This window comes from Lygodium microphyllum, chromosome 14, assembly GCF_053477565.2.
Source record: "Lygodium microphyllum isolate KBCC chromosome 14, Lygodium_microphyllum_v1.1.10, whole genome shotgun sequence".
NCBI classification, from domain to species: Eukaryota; Viridiplantae; Streptophyta; class Polypodiopsida; order Schizaeales; family Lygodiaceae; genus Lygodium; species Lygodium microphyllum.
In genome coordinates, this window is record NC_141148.1 from 16,126,636 (window position 1) to 16,147,236 (window position 20,601).

At 42.8% G+C, this 20,601-nt stretch overlaps 1 protein-coding gene across 2 annotated transcripts; it reads left to right on the forward strand.

The window, feature by feature from the left end:
• Window positions 1–359: 359 nt before the first annotated feature.
• LOC148025355 (DNA-directed RNA polymerase subunit beta) lies at window positions 360–19,015 on the forward strand. Of its 2 annotated transcripts, none has more exons than XM_087692412.1 (2): window positions 360–746; window positions 18,188–19,015. In XM_087692412.1, the coding sequence occupies exons 1-2, from the start codon at window positions 415–417 to the stop codon at window positions 18,321–18,323; spliced, it is 468 nt and encodes a 155-aa protein (XP_087548538.1). In that variant the 5' UTR covers window positions 360–414; the 3' UTR covers window positions 18,324–19,015. The 2 variants fall into 2 exon arrangements, with proteins under 2 accessions (XP_087548538.1, XP_087548539.1); XM_087692413.1 differs by lacking the exon at window positions 18,188–19,015 and adding an exon at window positions 9,431–16,703 and having other exon boundaries at window positions 365–746.
• The last annotated feature ends 1,586 nt before the right edge of the window (window positions 19,016–20,601 follow it).

The following is a 20,601-nucleotide window of genomic DNA, read 5'->3' on the forward strand; positions in this document are numbered from 1 at the left end:
TCATGCTGTACTTTTGAGACTATGCTTTAGTAATGATAAAATTACCCTTTACATGAGAGAGAGAGAGAGAGAGAGAGAGAGAGCGTGTGTCCGTGCGCAGAGAGATGGAAGACAATGGTGAGAGAGAGAAACGAAAGAAGAAGAGGAAGAAGAAAAAGTAGATAGATAATACTATAGAGAGAAAATCCTAATGTCCCTCAAGTTTAATGTGTGGGCAATGTTACTTCGTGGCTAGTGCATGCTAGAGAGGGAGAGAGAGTTAGAAGAGAGATAAAAAACTATAGAGAGAGTTGGAAGAGAGAGAAAACTATAGACAGAAAATCCTAATATCCCCGAACTACAATATAGCGTGGGCAATGCTAACACATATACACATATATACTGCTAGCAGCCTATCAAAAGGTAATATAGGCTATGGTGGTGGCTACACATCACTGGACTGTGTTGCATCCGGTTCAGATCTCTTGCCCTCGACGAGATCTCTGTCTCTCGGGCCGAGGTCAGTATGGAATGCTGCCAAGCGACTTGCAGGACAGACGCCGCGCTTCGCCTACGGGCCTCAACAATGAGAGCAAGAGCACGAAGTCGCAGAGGCTGCTGTTGATGAGCTCCACAAATAACAAAGATCATCATGATTCTTGTGTGGGCGGCCAGGAAACGGAAGCCAAGGTTAGCGTTAGCCCCATCGCACGCATTGCTGCGCAAGCCTTTATCGTCATCTTCACGCTGGGTTTCATCGATGCAGGGTAAGTTTTCTTTCTACCACGCATATATACACTCACACAGCCCACCCCAGCCCGTGTTTCCATGACCTTACTCTTGCATGAGGACCGTAAAATAATCCCAAACCAATCAGACGATACGCTTGTTATTCTTCTTGTAGGAAATTGCCCTCTAGAGAGGAGGAACAAGAAAACAAACAACGGAGGATCCCTCAGCCAATCGTGACCCAAGCGGCCTCAATGGGAGGGTCAATAAGATGATGCCACTTTGACATCCAAATAGCCAACTGTGAGCCAAGCAGCCTCAGTGAAATTGTCAATAAGATGGGCAAAAACGAAGACTCCACACAATGGAGTGCTACATATACTCTTCTTGACCATGGCTACAAGCTTTTATTTCTTACACGACAAGAGGACCACGGATTCAAGATCACCATTTGCGGTGCTAGCATATCAGCTTTGATAGCTTCAGATAACTGGCTTCAGGCTTGGACGTGGGCCCTGGTCTCCGCTGCATTGAAAGAGAAGCAACTTTGGTGCATAAAATATTGAGGAGGGCATGTTCAAAAGCCTGGGGAGGGAGTCTGGGAGGCAACAGAGGGGGCTATAGATGAGTTGGGAGATGAGTTTGCTATCAAGGACCACTTGGAGTAGTCCAATAGCCCTTGAGGCTTGAGTCTTAATGGATGTAGCTTGCGGCTTGCCATCAATGATCTATCATCTTCAGCAGTTCATTGGTTTCACTTGACGTGTGTATTTACTATTGGCCTTGCTACTTGGGCCTTGGCTCTTTCTCGATGTGTACTTTAGGCTTTGCATACATTATGGCTCTTTAGACTTTTTAATGTAGTATGTACTCATTTTGTAGCATGGAGTGCTCTTATAAATCATGCACGGTTCATTTTGTTTTCACCACTGTAATATGGTATTTAAAGTGATGCTTTTGCAGTATCTTTGAATACTTGTGTAGCGTTTAACTCGTAATTATGGAAGAGTTCTAGTTTTACCTATTTTGAAATTTTTTGTTTCTTCAGTCCTGTTCCCTATGCATCATGTTCCTATTGAGTTTTTTGTTCTTGTTGCTTGTTCCCAGTTCCCCTGTTCTTGGTAGCTATGCCTCACAAAGACCTATGGGAGGAGTTCTACTCATCCAGTAGGAACTGTAGGCTAGTGAGGCTTACTCACTCCCTTCTTGACACCTTTCTCACTAGGACAGACACCCTAGGTCCTACTTTGGAATTGAAATGATGGGAAGAGGGGGTTGTTATTCCTCTTCTACCTTCGGTATTGATTGTGTTTGTGAAAGGGTGCTTGAGTATGTGAAATCCCATTGAGGGTGCTCCAATTTGCGTCTCCTTTTGCACATCATTGTGTTTTGTGGTTTGGACTCTTGACTGGTTGAAAAGCCAGTTTGGCAGTCAAGTGAAAACCCTTGCATATGACAATGTGCCCCTCTCACCTGTTCTTGTCGAGCATACTTCACGGGCATTGTTTGTCCACCTGTAACCATGGATCTTGAGTACCTGCTTCCCTCATTGCAGCATTCTTATGTCAATGAGACCCTTAGGAGTGATCTACTGCTTTGGCTCTCTTTTATTTAAAGAAAGACAAACAAAACAAAGGGCAAAGAGTGAAGGGCCTTGCATGTCCTTTCTCTTGCACTCCTTTCTTGGGTGTAAGAAGGAGTGTTAAGCTACAGAAATTAGACCAAAATTACACCTTGATTATCGGCCAATTAAATTCGGTTACCTTAAGAGACCCAAAAAGGAAATTCACTAAATATTAATAATCAATTATTGGCCCATTTATTTAGCTTCTGTACAATTTCAAAAAGGAAATTCATGAAAACTGAAGCCCATAAAGTTTTGGTAGGACAATTGTCTAAAATAGTTCTTTAAAAATGGACCAAGGGACAAACCATCTGTATCTCACATCAGCCAAACCTCCATTGCCAATGTCCTCTCTCGTATTCTTCAAAGCTTCCATACTGCTGTGCCAAATGCAGTTGCGGCAGCTTGTTTTGACTGCTCCAGGCTAGCCCTTTTGGCTGTTACCATGCCATCCTTCCTTGCTGCCAAAATTTGTCTACTGCTGCATTCTGCTCCTCCAAGTGGTGATTTGCTACTGCCCTACATCAAAACATACAAGTTTCCAGTCCCTTTTTTGCCTGGTGACTGCTACAGCACGCTGCTGTTCCAGACAGCCTTGCTGCTGTTGTAGACATGCCAGACAGACACATACATAGAAAAACACATCATCTTACGCTACAAAACACAACTTTACTGACTTTAGACTGCTCACCCCAGCCAAATGCAGAACTTCTTTATCATTGGCAATTAGATGTATCAGTTTCAAGTCTTACTCCCTGGGTGCTAGCTGGCTGCTTTTCATCAGGATTGTTCTAGTACAAACCACTCATCTTTGTGGTTTAATCGATGGCTCCTTTAACACCCAAAAACGTTGGACCCTTAGTCACAGGGGCCTCTGTGGGTTTCTTCTTTCTCTACTTTGAGCATTTGCTTTGGCTCTTGCTACATTGCAAGTTGCCTCCTCCACTCCTTGAGTATCCCGTTCATTGTTCCTTACTTGTATTTTCATTCAGTATCTTTTCATTTCATAATTCCAAGCATATGTTTGTTAGTCTTGTGTTGTTCGTACTTTTAGGTGCCCTCTTCTAGCCCTCTTTTTCCGAGTTATGATGTCAAATCCTCACAAAGTCTACATGTAAAAATGATAAAACACATCTCAACAATTTGAGAGTTTCAACTTGTAAATGTTAAAGGTATTTGGAACTTAATCGTTTTATTCTCTATCATGAGGATGTGAAATACACAATTGTGAGGTACACATGATGTGAAAGTTAGTTATTTCACAATCAAGGGCGAAGGACCTTGAGAAATCAATGGGTGTCAAAGGCAAAAGTTGTAATAAGTTACAAGTGATAGGTACTAGGTGGTAGTTGGCGATAGATTTTGGCCTTGATCATTTTAATAGCCATTAATGTCAGTGGTGACGTTAAAAACTAGGCAATTAATGTCAATTTCAGAATTAATAAATGCTTAAGAATATTTGGATGACACGCATGTCTTACTAACTTAATTATTGGCTTGTATAGTTAATTTTTTGAGTGAGAATCAATAATTAAATTCATTTTTAAAAAATCAATTTAATTGGATTGAAAATTACTGAAAATACATTTAGAAGATTGCCATTTGACAAAAGTTGCTATGCAAGTGATGGTAAGACATATTAGAGGATGGTGGGGCCATTAATGTTAGTGGTGACATTAGAAACTAGGCAATTAATGCCGATTCATTTTTAATAGTCATTAATATCATTGGTGACATTAGGAACTAGGCAATTAATGCAAGTTCAAGGATTAATAAGTGCTCAAGAACATTGGATGACAAATTGGCCTTGCCAATTTAATTGTTGGCTAATATAGATAAAATTTTAAGTGAGAATTAATAATTAAATGATATTTCAAAAAATTTAATTTAATTGAACTAAAAATTATTGAAAAATGTAATTAGAAGGTTGCAATTAGAAGGCTGCCATTTGGTAGAACTTGCCCATGTCAATGACGGTAAGGCTATTGAAGCATAGAAACAGGGAATGCCCGTTGCGGGCCTTAGGAACTGATTAACGCATTTCAACATTTGTCTACCAGCGAAACGCCAATGGAACGTTCCTGCCCATTCCTAGCCTTGTTCCTGCCCGTTCCGGGCCGTTCCAGCTGCCGTTCCCTGGAACCCGCCTGCTCTCGCCAGCTCCTGCCTTTGTCGCCTGCTCTGCCTCCCTCGCCCACCTGCTCCTGCCTGCCTCGCCTAGGCCCTACCTGCTCCTACCTCTCCTGCCTGCCTGAGTGAGTGAGTGGGTGAGACACACACACACGAGATAGATATTAGATACACACGTCACACATATATACAAACATGTGTGGGTGGTGTGACATATGATTACTAATTATGTTGCTACTAATTGTATTGTTGGTCCCCTCTTGAAAAGCGTGATCCATTAGGTCACTAAATTGGCACCTCGAACATGACCTTTTCAATGCCTACCATACTACTACCCATAATCTAGTTGTCCCATATTGTACCTAGCATATCATGCCACCCTTCTCACTTCCACCATGCTACTAGATAAACCAATTTGCAATCTTCCAACTAACTTAATCTATAAGCTCTCTCTCTCTCTCTCTCTCTCTCTCTCTCTCTCTATATATATATATATATATATATATATATATATATATATATATATATATATATATATATATATATATATATATATATATATATATATGCTGTTCCCTCCGTCCCGTTCCCTAACTTTAGGTGTTCCCCCCGTTCCAAGGGGTCCCGTTCCTGTTCCCCGTTCCTGGTAACTATGTATTGAAGGTTGGTGGAACCGCATTCTAGCATTGTGGAGATTAGGAGAGAAGGAGAGAGAGATGTTGCTGCAATTTACAGCATTGGTAATTAGTTTAGCCATTGGAGATTGTCAAAGAGTTCCCCCCAGCTAATCAAGAGGTCATTGGAGGTAGGCGATAGCCCCTATAAGCTGTGTATAGATTGGCGGCAGCCATTTTTGGGACCACAAGGATAGGTGACTTCATGTGGGGCTCTTGTTGGTGGTAGGCTGCAGTCAATTAGCGACTCACAGCAATGCAACATTAAATTTCAGCCAATTTTGGTGATGTAACTCTGAAATTTCTTTGTCTAGCTTTCTCTCTATTCTCTCAACCAATTCACCACTTCCTTCAAGAGATCTCAGCCAAAACTTGGTCATAGGAGGGAGCAAAAATTGGGGTTCACCACCACCCTAGGAAGAGTGTTCAAATTTAGGGCCTAGTACTTAAAACTTAGCAGTTGAAATCTAGGGGTTTTTGAGGATTTAAGAGGTTAACCAACTAGCATTATGGCAGAATTTGTTTTCCAATGAGTAAATTGAAGGCCAATCTCCAAGCAAACCAAGGGGCAAATTCGTTGGAAGACTTGTTGGTTGCTATGGACAGCAAGATGTATTGAAGATTGAAGGAGATCAGGTCAGCTCTTAGCATCCTTCAACCTTTAACAATTCAAGTTAAAGAAATTCCGCAAGGGGTGCTAGCCTTGTGGCTAACAGGGTGTTCATTGTCGAAGATTAATTGGTAGCATTTGTATTTTCAGTTTATGTGAATTTTATGGTTACTGTAATTAGTGGTTAATCAAGCTATTTACCATCCTTGCAGAGAAAGAAGCTTGGTTTTATGGTTCTATTGTTGAGACACCATGAACTTCCTTGAATTAGTGGGCCCATGGCATTTGATTTTGGAAGTTAGAAACATTGCTTGAGTGCTTAAATTGTAATCAGCTGAGCATTATAGCGAGAATGTCTTTGTATAGTGAGATGGGATCAAGTATTGATGATGCATCTCAGCCTGAAATTTTAGAAAATGTAGGGAAAAATGCATTGCTTGATCTTGGACAAGGCACTCAACATGGGCAGGGTGTAGTTAATGTTGGTTTAGACCAAAATGCGGGTTCTTTTAGGTCTCTTGAAGTTAATGACCAACATGAGGAAGGAAAATATGATGACCATTTTACAAATCAATGGAGGATAGTAGTTGAAATGTTTGTGCAATTGGCAAATGATCCTCGGTTTATGCACTTTTTAAACTCCCTAAATAAGGGTAGCAAAGGTAAGAAGAGGAAATCATCTTCATGAGCTTTGGGATAGTAGGATGTATCAAAAGAAGAGCCAATGCAGCAACATGATGTGGGTAATGAGCAAAATCAAATGATGCTAGTGGGGCAGTCAATGCTAATGCAAGGCCAAATTGGAAGTGCCAATCCAATGGTTTTTTTTTTTGGATAGCAAGACATGCTTGCTAATGTTGGTCACATAGAGTGCTTTGGTAGTGGTCTGGTTTTCCAAGCAATGGTTAGTAATGCTTCAGCCATGGGGATGCAAGGATCAAATATATTGGTATGCAGCCACCTATGCATGGTATTCAAGGACCAATGTGTTTGCATGTGGAAAATGGAATGAAAAACCCAAGTATAGCAATATTGCCCATACTCACAAGTGACACAAAATAGGATGGGGATGGGGGATGAGGGATGGGAAGGAATTGTTGTCACTTGTGACTATGCAATCACATTGAATGGGACGTGGAATGGAAAGCCCCACAATCCTCAAGTCCAAAAATGATTGTCACTTGTGACTATGATATTGCTATGATAATGAGGCACAAAGCGGCATATTTGGTAATGCTTTTGTTAACCCCGGTATGTTTGAAACTCATTGTATCAATGCTGGTCATGGAAATGCTTCATATAGTATTGTTGATCATGAGCTGAATGTAGTCAATGTAGCATTTTTTACAGCAATATGAAAGTTCCAAAGATAAGTGTGATCCAAAGGGAAAAAGGCCTAGAACCTAGTGCAAGTTTTGAGACATGAAGAGTTAGAGGTAAAGTTCCCATGCGCTTCTTGGTGAAGTTTCAGCTTTGTGTCACGCATTGAAGGATGCAAATGGATGGAGGAGGGTGACCTGGCAGATCATCCTCAGTGTTGCACTTTACCTTGAGGAGTTGTGGTTGGAGCTAGTAGTGGATTAAGCTCTTTTAGGTTCAATAGAGCACAAAATTTCTAGAGTATTGCATGGTGCTGAAGGGGGAGATTGAACCTTGGCTGCCCTCGTGACGGATAGCTCAGTTATGAAGTGGATCTCCGATGTACTTGGTTTGTATCCAGGGTACTGTATGCTGATAATATTTTGCCATTGGGATTGTTGTTCAGTGTATTAGTCATTGTGAGTTGGTATATAGATGTTTATAGTTTGTACCCATGTGTTGAAACTATACATTTGTAAGGCCATTGGCATGTATGGAGTACATAGATTGTACATTTAGATGTGATGTATGTTTGCAAGGCATGTACAGGACACATGGATGGTATGCAATGTACATTTGTTGGTCATGCAAGAGAAGTACATTTGCCTAAATTACGTATGGTTTGCAACTAATGTATGCTTTACATGAGTATTGTGTGGTATATCATTGCTATGAGGCATTAGCTATGCTTAGATTACGCATTAGTTTGCCTTGGTGGTCAAAATAGTGTTGGGATTTGGCATTTGGATGCACCCCTTATCATTTTGATAGTGGTTATGATTCATGTGCAAGGATCATAACTTGTTTAAGTAAATTTCAAACATGTAGAGGGCATCAACATGGTTAAGCAATAGGTGCATGAGCATGGTCAAGTGACAAGTTATACTTGATAGGTATATCTGGTGGTATATTTTGGCCTAGATCATGTTATTAGCCAATTAACATCAATAGTGACATTAGGAACTAGGCATTAATTAATTAAGTAATGCTAATTCAAGGGTTAATAAATGCTCAGGAATACTTGGATGGTGAAGTGGTCTAGCCAATTTAATTGTTGGCTAGTGTAGTTAATTTTGAGCAAGAATCAATAATTAATTTAATTTTCAATATTAATACTTTGAAAATTAATTTGATTGCATTGACAATTACTGAAAGATGCATTTAAGGCTACCACTTGGCAAAAGTTGCCCATGCAAGTGAGTGTAAGGCTATTAGAGGCTTGTGGGGCTTCGTTCTACCATTGTGGAGATTAGAAGAGAAGGACAGAGAGCCGCTACAACAATCTTCCAGCCATTGGTGATCAGCCCAGCCATCAGAGATTGTCAAAGAGCTGCCCTCAACTGATTAGGAGGCCATTGGAGGAAGGTGACAATCCTTATAGGCAGTGTATAGGCGGTGACAGTAATTCTGTGGTCCACAAGGGGAGGCAATTGCATGTGGAGCTCCTGTTGATGGTGGACTGCAATTATTCAGCCATTCATAGTAGAGCAACATTAAATTTCAACCAATTATGGTGATGAAACTTTCAAATTTCTCTCTTCCAACTTTCTCTCTATTCTCTTAGCCAAATCACAACTTCCCTTGAGATCTTAGCCAAATTTAGTCCCAAGAGGATGCAATTGAAGAATTTCTGTTGTAAACCTGAATTTACAATAGAAATTAGGGTTTACTAGCTACCCTAGGAAAATCACTCAAAATTTAGGTGCTAGTACTTGAGGATCAACAGCTGAAATTTGGGGATTTTAGAGAATTTTAAGAGGTTAGCCAAGCAACATTAAGTTTGGGGCAAATTGGTTTGAAGACTTGCTAGTTGCTATGGACAGCAAGATGTATTGAGGATTGAAGAAGATTAGGGTGGATCTTAATGTACTTCAACGTTTAGCAATACAAGTTAAAGAAATACCAACAAGGTGTCCATTGTCCAAGATTAAGTGATAACATTTGTTTTTTCAGTTTATGTGAATTTTATGCTTGTTGTAATATTACTTAATTAGGTTATTTACTACCCTTGCTGAGAAGGAAGTTTGGTTTCCTTCTCTCACTAATCTAGTACCAAACATTGACCTAATTTTGCAAGCCCTTTTGGTTTCAAACAACATGAGGACTCATGCTCGTCATGTTTCGTATCATGTATCAGTATTTATTTATTATTGTGACTCAAAGCTAATGATACGTGGGGCTCTAAAAGTGACTTCACATTATTTAGGATCATAATGGTGACACTTCTTTCATGCATATTTTCTAGCTAGAATATTTATGCTTTCTTACCTTTATGGCATTTTTATAATCTTAAGATTGTTGAGTTTGACATTTTCATTGACACAGGTATAGTGGGGATTGGTCTCGAATTGGAGTGTTATCAGTTGAAACTGAGTCTGTCTTGCGCTTGGCTTCGTATGGAGCAGTTCCTATGGCAATTTTGCTTCTTTGGTTTGTTTCAAGAACTTAAAATAATGTTGCACTAATTGAGTGTGATATTTGTGCAGAAGTGTTTATGTAATCAACTTTGTCAATTAGTTTCTCCTCATTTCCATAGTATACACGCATGTTTGTATGTGTGTGTGTGCATGTCTCAATAGCTTTCTCATGGTTGAACATGCCCTTGCAACTTGTTGGCTTAGAGATAGGATGTAGAGTATGTTGAGTTGCAGAACAAATGCTATGTCATGGTCTTGCTATTTTAGAGAGATAGACGTGTCCATGTTAAGGTCTAGGAATAAATGAGGTAACTCCATGTGATAATCTGTATTGCATTTATTTTTTGCTTTGTTTATTTTGTTAGACCCATTCAAGAGGAAAGACTGTACATTTTAATCACAAGGAACCCTACTAGAATATTTGGTGATGGGCAAGTGTTGTTGTTTGGCCCCCCCTTTTAAACTTGTGGATTAACATGTTCAAAATCATTAGGGATGCATCTTTTTTTTTTTTTTTCGTAAAAGGTAATTGTATTAATTACGAAAAAAATACAAGATTACTTGATTACAAGATACATGACGACAAGCCAGGCCATCATGTGAAGAGGTGCTAAGTATTACGAGTTACAATTTCATGGCAAGGATGCGGAGGAAATTGCTATATGCCAAGGACAGAAGTCCTCCGTAGAGAGCAAATCAGAACGATGGAGAAGAGCTAACTGCTAATACAAGAGGCCCTTAAGCCTCACAATATGCCGCTGAACATTATGGGCGGAGTCAAACAGAAAAGCATTCCGAATGGTCCAGTTATGCCAATAGCCCCAGTATCGAAGAAAGTGGTACATGAGCTTCATATGTGGTTGTGCGGGAGTAGGGTATTTGGGCTGGCCCAAAACCCAATCAAAGGGGCGCAGTGTGATACCAACCACCCCTCGCCAAACGGCCGACAAAAACAACCAGACTTTCTTAGCGATGGGGCAAGAAATAAATCGGTGGCGGGCGGATTCCATAGTAGTGGTGCAAAAGAAACAGGTGCCATTGGAGATTCGTCGCTTGGAAAGAGCCGAAGCAAGCGGAAGACCCCCAATCATCACTCTCCAAAGAAAGACTTTGTATTTAAAGGGTGTCTTGTTGACCCAGCCCTCCATCACAGTTGCCCTCCACCATGAACGGGATTTACGCAATCCCCATACAGCATTCGCTTTAGTAACTAGCCATTGATTGTCTTTAACCAGAAGATGATACACTTGATTAGCAGAAGCTTTGCTCAAATGCAGCCGGCCTTGTAGGTCCCAATCCTGCCAGGGATGATCCAAAGCAAGAGCAAGAAAGGGTTGTCTGCTCTGGAGCACCGTCGAAAGTTGTTCCCATATAGGCCTATATCCACGAGGGATCCGGAAGAGCCTCCTAGCAGTACGAAACGATATAAGCACATTGCGACTGGCAAGGGTGGCATCTGCGACTGAAGACAAGCCCAAACGTGCCATCCGGTTGAATTGTGGTCTAAGCTCATGTTTACCTTCCCACGAAAGTAAACGCGAGACTGCCAGTACTTTCAATTGAAAAGAGTTAGTAGCCAAGCGATCCTCCGTTGGGTGCCACTGAGCCTTTTGAAGGACGTGTTTCCAGGAACACACCAAATGAATAAGCAACGATGACGAAGAACTGGAAAACCGCGAATCCGCATTAAGAACATGCCACCAAGAACTTTGGAGTTGGGTAGTGCCATGCCGAAGCCCACGGCCCTCGAGGAAATAACGGGCGATAGCGACCCATGGATGATGATCATCCGAGCACATAGCACGGAAAAGGGACCAACGAAGTGCCTGCATGTGAGTTTGGGCATCTAACATCGCTCCGCCACCCATGCGTTTGGGGGTGCACGCATGCGACCACGAGATCCAGGAAATACCTGCATGCACTGAGTCCTTCTTCCATAGCATGAAGCGAATAGACTGAGTGAGAGCATTCAGAGTCGTGGGAGTCCAGGGCAACAATGGCAAGAAATATGTGAGCATTGGCAACATAATTATCTGGGCTACTTTGAGGCGAACATGAAAAGGCCAGGCCTGAGACTTCCAATACATAAACTTGGCCACCATTTTCTGAGAAATCCACTGCAGAAGCTGTTTTGGGGGAACATCAACACCCAAAGGGTATCCAAGATGCCTTACAATGGAACCTCGAGGAACAACCAGACCCTGCCAGTCCAAGGACTGCAAATCTGACTCCGTGCAGCTTAGAATGGCTGATTTGAGCGCATTGATACGAAGGCCTGACTCCTGACCAAAGAGACCCCAAACATCCAATGCTTTTCGAAGGTTATCCTTATCCGCTCGCAAAATCATAAAAGTATCATCCGCCAGTGATTGGCCAATGAAGTGTTGTCCTGTAGGAAGCGACAGTCCGGCCAACTGGGAAGAGGCGGCCATATGTGTTAACATGGAAAGAACTGGATGTGTCGCAAGGGCAAAGAATAAAGGGCTCAAAGGGCACCCCTGTCTGACAGAACGGGCAAGGACAAATGGCTCAGTAACACCTCCGTTCAGCATGACTCGCGAAGACGCCGCAGCACTAATGGTGTAGATCAGACGAGACATCCGAGCACCAAAGCCCATAGCAGACATAAGGTCAGCAATGAAAGACCAGTCCAGATAGTCAAAAGTCTTTTCCAGGTCCAGTTGAATCAATACCACCTCCTGATTAGAATGGCGGGCATAATCAATGGCCAATTGGGCATTCAAAACATTGTGTAGAATATTTCGGCCCTTAATGAAACCATACTGGAGAGGGTGCACAAGGGCAGGGAGATGCTTATGGAGCCGATTCGCCATTATTTTGGAAAAGATTTTGTACATTGAACCCATCAAAGAAATGGGGCGCCACTGAGTCAACTTAGATGGCGAAGGAACTTTTGGAAGCAGTTTAATAAGTCCTTGTTTCCATGAGGGAGGCATGATTCCCGTTTCCCACACCTGTTGAAACAAAGCCTGTAATGGTTTCGCCAGTTGGGTAGCGAAAGCCTCAAAGAACTCATTGGTGAGACCATCCCAACCCGGACTTTTATCTTTGGGCAAGTGTAATAAGACATCCATAACCTCTGCTTCTCCAATATCTGACTCCAGAGTAGCTTGCATGTCCTGCGGAAGCTGATTGTGGACCAGGTCATAAAAAACCGAACGGGCCTGAGTAATTTGGGTTGAAGGTGGAGAAGCGTAACCGAGAAGGTCATGGAAATAATTCCTGCACATATGCACAATAGTCTTTGGATCCAGGATAAAATGGCCTTGTGCATCCCCGAGTCTGGTCATATTCTCTCGAGCAGGAGAGGCATGGAGAGCTCGAAAGAACTTATGGGTCTGACATGCACTATCTTGCAAAGTCTCTGTCAGATGTTGCAATTTGGCCTGCTGATACGATTTTAGCTGGAATTCTTTAATAAGATCGGCCACCCGCATGGCCAGTGCAAGCAGAAATGCATCATCCGGAGTGTCCACCAGCAGGGAGCGAACCAAAACCAGCAGGTCCTCCGCTGCCTGTCGACGGCGCCGACAAAGAGAGGCATGATAGATCCCATATTGCCGAGCAACCCGCTGCACATTAGAGAGCAATCTTTCAAATGACGCAGTGCCCTGAGAGGAAACGTCCAAGGAGAATCTGTCAAGCAATTGTTGCATATAGCCCTGAAAAATTGTATGCTTTAAGTAGGACGAGTTGAAACGCAAAGGGAGTCTCTCCAGAAATTGCTTGAAAGGGGCAATGGGTTGTGCAAGCAACTCGAACTGCAGAGGGAAGTGGTCCGACAAGACATATTGCTGCAACACTTTTATTTCGAGCATCTCAGGCAGAAAATCATAATTCTGCATGATATATATACGGTCCAGCCGCGACCATGTTGTGGCATACTGGGCCGAATGGAAAGTAAAGCCTGGAGAAGACGGGTGTAGCCAGGACCAAAGATCTTGCTTAAGAACAGCAAGAGCCAACTCTTGCCACATACGACTTTCCGGTGCATCCATGACCGAGTGCTCCGATGTAGACTAGGAAGAATCAACACACACATTGAAATCCCCCATGAAGAAGCCCCGTCTGCCAAGTGATAATGAAGTCTTCAAAGTCTGCCAAAGCTCCCGGCGAGAGAACGAATCATTCGGAGCATAGAGGCCAAGTAACCATAGGATTTCCCCTTCGAATAGGATTTCAACCACCAAGAAGCGGTCATGAACATCATTTTTAATAAGAACAGGCTGATATTTGGCATGTACAATCATGAGCACACCCGAATAATGCATAGCCTGTGATCCTGCATAGAACAAACGAAAGCCATGGCAATCCACAACTTTACCGGCGTCACCGTGACTCTTGTGCTCAACAGCGCACAGGACATCCCACTGATTCTCATACAATGCCGTCCACATGGCATGTTGCTTGTGGCGAGAACAAATCCCTCGCACATTCCACGTGGCCACTTTCATGTGTATACAAAACACAATCAGGTACGAGGCACAGCTTGCCTCGATTTGACTTTGTCGGCGAGAATGTCCAGGACTCCCTCATCCAAGAAATCCGCCAACACCGCAAAAGAGTTCTGAGGGCCAGATTTGGAAGTAGACGGCATATCTGCTTGCTTGGGGTTGGAACGTGGGTAACGACGATCCCACGGAGTAATGACGTTGCCCCTGGTATCAAAAGCCAGCTGTGCAGGTGGGCCCTTTAGACGATCCGAATACATTTTCTTAGCTAGTTGATGACGGGGAGCTGAAGAAACCATAGCAGGGGCAGAGCGCTCAGAAGACATCATTTCCTTCCTGCGCATGTATGTTCGCATGGAATCTTGTGAGGTAGTAGGCACAATACTCTCCATGCCAGCACCAATCCTGGTGCCTTTTTTGGCACGTACTTCAACCCAATCAGTGGCACGGGAATCTAGACCCGAAACCTGTTGTTTACCTTTGGCCAAAACTTGGGGCGGATGGATAGTATCCTGCGACGGAGCATCGCACACCATATCTTCCATGGGCGGAGCAACATGACCCGTATCTGAAACGTGTTGTTGCTCAGGGCATTCAGCCATAAAGTGTCCCAACTGTCCACAGGAAAAGCAATGGCTGGCAAAATTGCCCCATTTCAAACGAAAGTGTAGCGGATGCATGCCAGAGCAATTGAGGCGTAACCAAGCAGGCCGTTTCCTTGCAGTATCCCATAACATGCACAAGCGGTTGCGATTCACAGCCCTGAGATTGGGAGGGACTAGAACCGTGCCCACAGCGGCCATAGCATCCTTCAATAGCAGCCAATAAACAGCCGGACAATTTTCCACTTCTACCCACACAGGGCATTCACGTTGCAGGAGGCGCTGGAAATCTGCCATCGGGCGCCATGGAACCACATGAACCAACTGACAATCAAAAAACAACGGCAGTTTAGACAGGAGAGCAGCACGGTGCGTCTCGGTTTTCAAGAGGACCTCAAAAAAACCTCGGGGTCCAACAAAAATCTCCTCAACACATTCCCCTTGTAGCAGACTCTGCAGCCATTGGCGAATACGGGAAAGCAGCGGGATTCGACCAGTGAAGAAGAGTATCACCGCGCGATCATAAAATACCGAAAAGGAGCGTAGGACAGTTTTTGGGTCGACGGTTGCTTCCAGAACATCGTCTGGAGCAGAGTCAGAGAAGGCTTCCTGATTATGTTGAACATATTCACCAAGCAGAGTGTTGGCAAATTCCAACAGATGCTCCCAGTCCATCTCCTGAGGTCCACAGAATCCGAAGTAACCTGCGCATAGGAACGATCCGGAGTAGCACCTATCTCTTCCGGTGCATGCTTGGTACGTTTACCCGCAGGCTGGATGTCAGGACCCGGGGGCAATTCTTCAGTGCACGGAACCATATCCTCCGGTTCCTCAGCATCAGAGTCCGGGCCAAGTGCTGCCACCGTTTGGTCTATGAAATCCATATCCAAACCAGCCATCGTGTATGACGAGCTGATCTCGAAGAAGGGCTGACCGACAGTGCAGAGCGGGACCGCTCTCTCTCTCTCCCTCTGCCTCTCTCTCTCTCTCTGTGTACAGAGCCGGGGGCACGCTATCCCGGACGCTGCCTCTTTGACGATGGTCAGGTTCAGGTTTTTACAGGAGCTGGGCGCCTCTGCACGAACGGAGTCTCGGGTGTACTCTGCAAGGACAGCGAATGAAAACGGAGCTTTACCTGTCACCATGCAGGGGCAGAAGGGCGAACAAAGGCCTGGCGGTCTCCACGGCAAGACCGGACAGGCTGGGGTGCCGGGCAGGGGTCCGTCAGCAGCGTCCGGGGACAGGGCGTCAGTGGCAGGCGACCGTGGACAGGGTGTCAGGGACAGGGCGGCTGGCCGTGGACAGGGCGCCAGGAGCAGTACGCGCTGGCGGCTCCAGGGGCAGGGCGGCAGAAAGGGGGCGCTAGGGATTCCGCTGCAGGAGGCGACGGGCTGCCCTAGACGAGCAGGAAAGGCTCGGGCAGCTGCAACAGGCGTGGGCACACGAGACGGACGGGCGCAGCAACAGCACGTGGTGACGAGGGTCGCGGCCGTCAGTAGGCAAAGTAGGCGGAAGGTCCAGGCGATGGCAGGACGCGGACGTCAGGGCCGACACCCTCCACGCAGGTCCGGGGGAAGATCGCCCGCAACGCACAGGTGGTTCGTCGTCAGGTCACGGGGGAAGCAGATCCGCCATCGCGTCGCGTCTTAGGGATGCACCCCTCTCTCTCTCTCTCTCTCTCTCTCTCACACACACACACACACACACACACACACACGCACGCACGCACACACGTGCTTGTGCATGTGCGTGCACACACAATATCGATGAGAAATCATTGGCATGTGCAATGCCTATCGAGTGCCCTTTTAGGATGTGCTTCTCTACAGGTTGCTATTGCTGAAGCTTTTAATGTTTTCCAACAAGTTTATGTTGAAAATGTCAGGATGGCATTTATCCAAAAATGCAAGACCAATTGCATCTTGGGGGTCTGTTCTCATCATAGATCCTTGCAATTGTCAACTGTTGTTTCTTAACATGGATCAGGTGAAAGTGTAAAGACACATGGTTTGTTTTTACCTGATTGCAGAATCACGATAGGCTAATTTGTTTTCTTCTTGGCCAACTCTTCAAAACTTTTGGTAGATGAAGTAGATCTTTTGTCAAATGAGACCCTTGAGTTGGAATTTTTCCTTCAGTACAGAATCAAACATGGATAATGAATACATACTAACTTAAAACGGGAATTGTTGTAAAGTTCATAGCTCAGAACCATTACATGCTTGTTACGATAGCAGGCTAGAGTTAGTCACATCCATCCAGCTTTGTGTCGTATCAAAGTAACTCAATGATATTATCTGAGGTCATTGAATAGCTATGGAATAGGTCACATATGAGAAAGCACTGAGAACCTTAGCAGGTTTGCTCTCTTGGATCAAATGTGTGGGCAAGCCATGAGTGGCCATCTGCTCTGATTTTCAAACGGATGCTTTTGAACAGTGGCAGTCAACACATTGAAATGCATTTGTGCATTTTATGTGCAGGGCACAATCTCCGACCCTATGTGAGAGCTCATTGGGAGAAGCTATTGCATCATCTGCATGGGGTTGGCAAACCTTGGGACATGGGAGATCTGAAACCCTAAATCTGAGCTTGGCACCCTAGCATTTGAGACAATTTCTAGTAAGAACATGTGTGGTACAAGATACACATGCTTCTTATCGTTGTAGTACTATGATTTCCTCAGGTGTCACCTCTTTAGTATCCCATTGCATAGCTCACAATAGATGGTACTAGTACATTCATTACAAACCTCTACAGTATGCACTTCAGTCATTTCCTGGTTAATCTCCAAATAATTGACTTTAAAAGGCACATTGCACCTAATATTACATGAAATGTGAAGAATTTCGCAAGTTGCAGAATGTGTGGATTGAATTTAGGGACTTTTGAAAAAAAATTGCAGAAAGAGATTTTGATTATATTGATTGCAATATGGATAGCCCAGATGGTTTCAACTTAACACACACTAACCTTGGGATCTAGAGAACCTTGTGGATTCAAAATCCTGCTTGACAGCTTGCCTACTGGATTAGTCGTGACCAGCGGCTTAGAACCAAAGGAGATCTGATTTCATGCATCCCACAAGCTCTGCAGGAAATCGCCTCTAATCACTTGCTAATACTTAACAAAAACCTGGAGACATCCTCCCTTTTACTCTAGAAGGGCCTGCCTCCAGCTGACGATACCATCAAAGCGTACTTTACTCAACTACTTGTCTTTCTCTCTCTCCAAATATCTTTGGCAGCGTTACATGGCCAAAACAAATTGAAAGCGTCTTCGGAATTTAACCCCGCACGGAGAGCAATGCGTTGTATTTTAGGAGACTTGGATATCGCCCACTTTGTGGAAGTGAACTTTCGAAGTAGCTTGGGATTTTTATGTTATCACTCACAAAAATCAGAGACATTTGGTTCACACTTTCTTAGTGGTGGTACCTTGATCGTTCGCTCCTCATTAACCCCCGGGGCCCGCACACGGCGACGAATTAAAACGTTTACAATGGCGGCTATCTGGCTCGATTTACAGCACACGAGCGTTGTGACCATGTATCTGTTATTGTCGATCATCTATCTTTTTGTTATACGACAGGCGAGTTGAAGCCCAGGTGCTTGCAATCATCTCGACTGGTTTGGTCAGCTGCTCATCTTCACTGCGGCACCGCCTCGAGGTTCTACACAAAAAATTCCTCACCACCACCAATGCCAATGGAGGCGGAAGATGCTGATGCGCGCGGGCTTTCACAGCCCACACCGCGTCGTTTCTCAAAGCTGTGGAACGCCTGAATGAAGAAGTTCGGAAAATTGTGGTACCTACCTTGTCCGGTGCTTTTCTCCTCTACAGATGGATTAACTAGCGATGGCCCTTCAATTAGGAATAGCACTTCAGTGCATCGAGTGTGTAAATTTTAGCCTTCTTATTGAAGGCAGGCTAAGGTGTTCTTTGAAGTGCACGAGCTCCAATGATACGACAAGCATTGGAACTTCAGTCATTGTGCCAGCAGCCCGCCAAGCACCTCACTATAAACCACTAGCCTAATAAACATTTGCTGTTAAGGATGCATGGCACATTTGTTTCATCATTAGCCCTTGCAAGTGTTAGACAATGTTTCAAGTATTGGACCCTATTAAGCTACTAGCTCTTCGACCCTAAAGCTAGTTTGCTACCTCTATGTGACAATATGAACTTTGCACATACCATGAGTTAGTTTGCCACCTCTATGTCACAATATGAAGTCTACACGTACAATGAGTTAGTCTCTTTCTTTTTTGCGACTTTGTTATGTTTCTATTTTCTTTTTGTCCTATTGTTTGTTCTTTTCCTATCCTATTGTGCACAATGCACTTTGGACAACCATTACGGCTCAAGCTTATGGCTCAACCATGAGTTTTACCATGCTCTAACTATTGCCCTCTCTTATAGGAACCGTTCGTATTGTCATTATGTCAAGTAAGAGCACTCATTGTGGAATTATGTGATTGAGGATGTTGTGAGAAATGGTGGGAATGTATTATCCATATGTTGTCACTTTTTTGTTGTCTTTTACTTGTTTTGCAAACTGATAACTTAAATCTTGCTTTTTGATTGGTAAGCACACCAACTTGTCAAGCTGGTACAAGCTATATCTTAATTGTTAACAGTACTTGTATGAAGGAATATGTATATGGCTAGGTATCCACAAGTCCATTTGGCCATATAGACGATTGCTTTAGCATAGTAGTTTAAAGAAATGCATCAAATTGATGTGAAATGTACTCTCAACTCTTGAGGAGTGACGACTAAACCACCATTGGTATTTCTCACCATAGCTAATTTTGGTTCATGATTGAAGACCCATGCAATATTGATGTATTATACTAAATAGGACAAAGTAGATGCATACCTACATACATTACTACATACAAGTTGGAATTGGTATAGCAATGGCTCTCTTATCATTTGCAAAGGCCATCAAATGTATCTTGCTATGAAAGTAGTATGCACATTTGCGTTTTCTCAAATCTCATGCATGTGCTCTACAAATTATGTACGATAGTATGCATATGACATTCTTTCAACATGGCAATCCCCTTTCATTGAAGTAATAGAGACTATTTAAATACATAGATTGCATAGGCTTATGTATAAGAGATACAAAATTGCTTGAAAGATGGAATGCGATAATAAGTGAGACGATTGAAGTATTGATTCAATATTGACTCTTTTTATCAAAGAAGATATTCTAGCATTATAAAAGAGTGAAAAATAGCTACAATAGTAACAAATGAATCCTAAGCACTCAATGCCTTTTATTTTTGGCAACCACTTCCTTAGTATCACTAGATGGTTTTCAAAACCTATAAGTTGGCATGTTTCATTTTTCTTTGTTGCCTTTTCTTTCACAATGTTCAAGATGTCTTATTTAGGTTTGCATCAAATGTGACATTGCGTGGTATGTGTTGTTGAATGAACCAAAGTATATATAATGATAATATTGAGTTATAACAAAATAAAATTATATAAAAATAAGCTTATTTATGTGCTATAAATATAACATTTTCTAGTGTTACTTTAGGTGGTTAGATTGTTGACTTTCAATATTTTCAATTTATTTGATTGGTTTTTAAGTATAAAAGTAGTTAAAGTAATACTTATCTTAATTGAAACAAACTTTTTCTTTTAAAAAAGCTTTGATGGTTTTCTTTATATGATTTATTTTGAAAACCTTTGTTATTTTTTTATAAGGCTTACTTTGGGAAAGAGAAAAAGAGTAAGATTATGCACAATTTTTGTATAGATCCAAATAAAAATGGTTGTTATCATTTTGAATCACAATTTAAAGCTTTTAGAGTCATTTTAGGAGCTTTAGTACATTTCAAATGTGAGAGTAATACAGAAACATCATGACTCTACTTGCAACAATTTCTACAACTACAACATTTAAAAGCTTAATTCCACATCTTTATTTTTTTAATTTCTTTTTACATTAGAACTTCACGGCCATGTAATTATATTATCCACAATTC